This window comes from Ovis aries, chromosome X (genome assembly GCF_016772045.2).
Source record: "Ovis aries strain OAR_USU_Benz2616 breed Rambouillet chromosome X, ARS-UI_Ramb_v3.0, whole genome shotgun sequence".
NCBI lineage: Eukaryota > Metazoa > Chordata > Mammalia > Artiodactyla > Bovidae > Ovis > Ovis aries.
The window spans coordinates 48,147,075-48,151,458 of NC_056080.1; the positions used below are offsets into that span (position 1 = coordinate 48,147,075).

Here is a 4,384-nt window from a genome sequence, read left to right on the forward strand (position 1 = left end):
TTACTTCACTCTGTATAATCGGCTCCAGTTTCATCCATCTCATCAGAACTGATTCAAATGAATTCTTTTTAACGGCTGAGTAATACTCCATTGTGTATATGTACCACAGCTTTCTTATCCATTCATCTGCTGATGGACATCTAGGTTGTTTCCATGTCCTGGCTATTATAAACAGTGCTGCGATGAACATTGGGGTACATGTGTCTCTTTCAATTCTGGTTTCCTCAGTGTGTATGCCCAGCAGTGGGATTGCTGGGTCATAAGGTAGTTCTATTTGCAATATTTTTAAGGAATCTCCACACTATTCTCCATAGTGGCTGTATTAGTTTTCATTCCCACCAACAGTGTAGGAGGGTTCCCTTTTCTCCACACCCTCTCCAGCATTTATTGTTAATCTTAATATAAGACATTGAAGAAAAAACAAAAACAATATATTAAATATCACTCCACTGAGCCAGGCTATAACTGATGGACAACAGACACATGACTTTGTCAAACAGTGCTTTAAATACTTTTCTGTGATAAAAAGTGTATCAGGAGATGCAAAGGAAAGGTAGAAATGTGAATTTATCCATTTAGTTCCACAACTTAAAATGACTATCAAACTGATAATATAAAGCTAAGTGACAATAACTTAACCACTGGGCACCAGACAGGCATGACCACTGTTCACTGTAATTCATAACGCTCTTCAGGAGTGTTCCGTGGATGGCCAAGCCAGCAATTCTGTCTTAATATAGACTGGATACTTATCCTCTGTGGGAAAAGACCCTGAAGAAGACATGGCAAAGGCCTGGAGAAAAAGTTCAACCTTTTGAAAAAGTTAGTGATATCAAAATGCTTTTCTATCGCTGGGAACCCAAACTAGGTCAAATATGTGGCCCAAAGCAGCACAGAATTCAGAGTCAGAGGTTGGCAGGAAAGTTTTGGAAAACTTGCAGTTTTTAAAAATTGGCAATTTCTCCATGCTTAATAAAACTATCAGAGAAGAGGTATAATGTTTGTTCATTTGTGGAATGTTGACAGATTGCTGCAAAAATTCACATGAATGAAGAACCACACAGATGCACTTCAATGAAGTATTTTTTAAAAAATTTACAAAAAACTGAAGTTTCTATTTAAAAAATAACCACGTATGCCAAGATGAAACATGGTAAAAAGTAGTGTAAGTTCTAGTCATGATTCTTTAACAGCTAATGGGAAAGTGATAGAAATCATTTTCTCTTAAAAAGGAAGTTTTGTTATTGCACTGACTTTTACAATATGACCTAGTAATTTAGAAAAATCATGTAGTAAAATCTGTAAAATTAAAATACAAAATTCTGGTTTGTAAACATCAGTTGGCCAAGTCTCTCCAGAGTCCCTCATGATAGTGGAATGGAATGAATAATTAATTCACTACCTTATTTACTTGCTGTGAGGGGGAAAATTCCAGAACACAGCTTTCATACTTTCACAGTAATTATATTCAAAGATATAAAGAAAGTCAGTGCAGTTGTCTTTTCTTTCTCTGTGTAATTTTCAGCTCTTATCCCACTCCTAAGTGCCATAACTGAAATAATACTGGTTTGGAGACCTAGTACAGATTGGTCATAAATGTTGCATAAAGTCTGTAGGACTTCGGTAAAGATATTTCCAAATGGCATAGTAATGCACTGCAGCTGCCGTGGCCACAAACAGGTGCCAGATGGCATGGGCAAGTGGAATGATGCCATCACTCTTGAAGAACACAACTCCCAGGCAATAAATTAAGCCCCCACAGGCAAGTTCCTGAAGTCCATCTGTGTTGTTCATTGATGTTACCACCAAGGCAGGAGAAAAGCCCATTGTGAGATAGAAAAAGAGCTCAATCACCTTATACTTTTCATGGTAGAGAAATACATAAATGGTTCCTCCAGCTGCCATGAGCCAGATAAACCAACGCATATGAGATGCCAGGGGTCCAAGTTCACGGAGATTTAACCATGGAGCGTAAGACGCAGCGATGAAGAAATAGATGACCATTCTATTGCACATGTGAAAGCAATGCTCCACTGTCCTTAAGTGGCTCTTTTTCCATGCTACAATGTGAAATACTGTGGAAACGATGAAGAGGGCACAGAGGCCCATTCCATAAATCCAAGGTGTTATCTTTTCCCAGCAGTCATCAGAGAGCTGGTGAAGGAGGGCACTGCCCACAATGGCTAGAACAATGAGGGATGCATGTGTGTAACAGTTGGCAGCATGTTCGTAACAAGTCGGCTTGTAGCAGCCATTGGCAGGGGCCGGGTGGTTCATGAACCGCTGGAATCGACTCTGGAACTGCATCAATGCTCCTGCTTCTCTGCGGGGGCCTCGAGCTCCGTCTCGTCAGCGCCAGCATCCAAGCGTGTGGCCCGCAGGAGCTGGGGTGGCTCCGGGGGCCACCGCGGGCCCGGTGGACCGCTGGACCGGGCAGCACAGACGGGGCCGGGCCGGGGGTCGGGGCCGGGGGTTGGGACCGGGCCAGAGCCAGACCAGGCGCCTGGGGGCGGGAGGGCGGCCCTTCTGTTTGTAGATTTTTTGATGATGACCATTGTGACTAGTGTGAAATTGTTATGCTCCGAGCCTGTATCTCCAAACCGACCGAGAGAGAGCAAGTCCACCACAGTATTGCAAATGCAAGAAGGGAGTTTGTTTATTTCTAGCGTGCTAGGGCCCAAGTCTCATCCCACACAAGGGAATCTGACAAGAGCCGTGAACAAAGGAGTATGGTGGCTTATATACAGGCAGTTCTTTGTCTCAGTTACAGGAGTAGCTGGCGTTACATGATTGGCCAGGCAGGATGAGCGCATATCCTGTCTCTTTTTGCTAAACATGACTCAGGTCCTAGAGACCGTCGTTTGGTCCTTAACATTCCCCCCTGTCCTTAGATCATATAGAGGAATCTTCCTCTTGGTCCTGAGACACAGTTTGATATTGTTGTCAAAGCACAAACAGCTGTACTGTATTTATGCGTTTTTTTATAAAGGCCACAAGTCTATTGATAATACATGGGCTGAAGGTAAGCATTAGTAAAAGTACTAGCAGGGGTCCTAGCAAGGTGGAGATTAAGGTAGTCAGCCAAGGGGATTGTTGAAACCAAGATTTAAACCATCCCTGTTGAGCCTCACATTTTTGCTTGCGTTGGGCTAGTCCTTTTCTCACTTTGACCATAGATTCTCTAACTATTTTTGTATGATCTGCATAGAAACAGCACTCTTCTCCTAGGGCAGCACAGAGTCCCCCTTGTTGCAGAAAGAGCAGATCTAATCCCCTCCTGTTTTGCAGAACTACCTCAGATAGAGAAGTTAGAGATGATTTTAAATGACTAGTAGATTGCTCTATACGGGTAATGTCTTCAACTATGGCCGCTCTCAGGGAGTTAAATCCTTGGCCTTTCAGGGACAGAGCTGTTATTCCGGTTCCAGCCCCGGCTATTTTAAGACCAAACATAGTTTCTATAGTTATGGCAGTAAGAGGTTCCCTCTTTATAAGTTCCTTTTGGAGGATTTAGAGTTAATTTTTGGGTCCAATAATCATATATTGCTTTCTCTGGTCGCTACAGAATCTTTGGCATGACAGCCACCATAACACAGAATTTTTCTTTGGGGTCAAAGATTGAGCTATGCAGGCATGGAGTTAGCCCCATGTGTGAACAGACCTACTATCCCCCCATTTGAGGTATTAACCATTTAGCTACAGGCAAATCATCAGGCTCGATGACATGCACACAAAGTGGAGACTTTGCTGGTAACACCGTGCCCATGCATAAGCCCTTTTCCCATACCTCTTTTATCGTCAGACCCACCTTTCGGTCCCCCCAGTGACACTGAGGAGGATCGGTGCTGTTGGCCAAGTCATAAGAGGCATTGAGGCCTACTGCTTCATAATAAGGGGGAATTAAGTTGTAACATAACCAACAAGATTTAGTTGCCTCAGGATGGGTCTGATTCAGGGTGGCATAAGCTGCCCTAATTAGCTTCATAGGGGATCTATTTCAGTGAGCGCTTCTGCTTTGGGACTCACTGCCAAAGATGTTGGCATGGAAGTCGTTAGGCGGGGGGTTACAGCCAGCTTTCTTACTTTGTTGGGCCCGATACTGTGTACAAGAATTGGCTCTAAGACCTGGCTCACTACTATAATCTCTTTTTCATCAACCCCAAACCCTCCTGATTCCCTCGTCTGTAGCCCCCAAGATAGGCCAGAGATCCAGGTCCCCTCTTTTTTGCTTTTTTCTGGATTGAACCTTATTTTGACTTGTGCATAATTGCAACCTTTACAGCTAAAAGTTGCATCTCCAAGGACCCTAGGGAGGGGCTTGGCGAACGAAAAATTAAGCAAATCTCGATTTCCTACTTTCCAGCGCAGAGGTCCATCATTAGAA

General features: G+C 43.4%; 1 protein-coding gene across 1 annotated transcript; it reads right to left on the minus strand.

Annotated features, from left to right (window-relative positions):
* Window positions 1-1,070: 1,070 nt before the first annotated feature.
* LOC101112952 (monocyte to macrophage differentiation factor-like) lies at window positions 1,071-2,397 on the minus strand. The gene has a single exon (XM_042241847.2). It carries the CDS (start codon window positions 2,305-2,307, stop codon window positions 1,591-1,593), a length of 717 nt encoding a protein of 238 aa, XP_042097781.1. The 5' UTR covers window positions 2,308-2,397; the 3' UTR covers window positions 1,071-1,590.
* Between the last annotated feature and the right edge of the window lie 1,987 nt (window positions 2,398-4,384).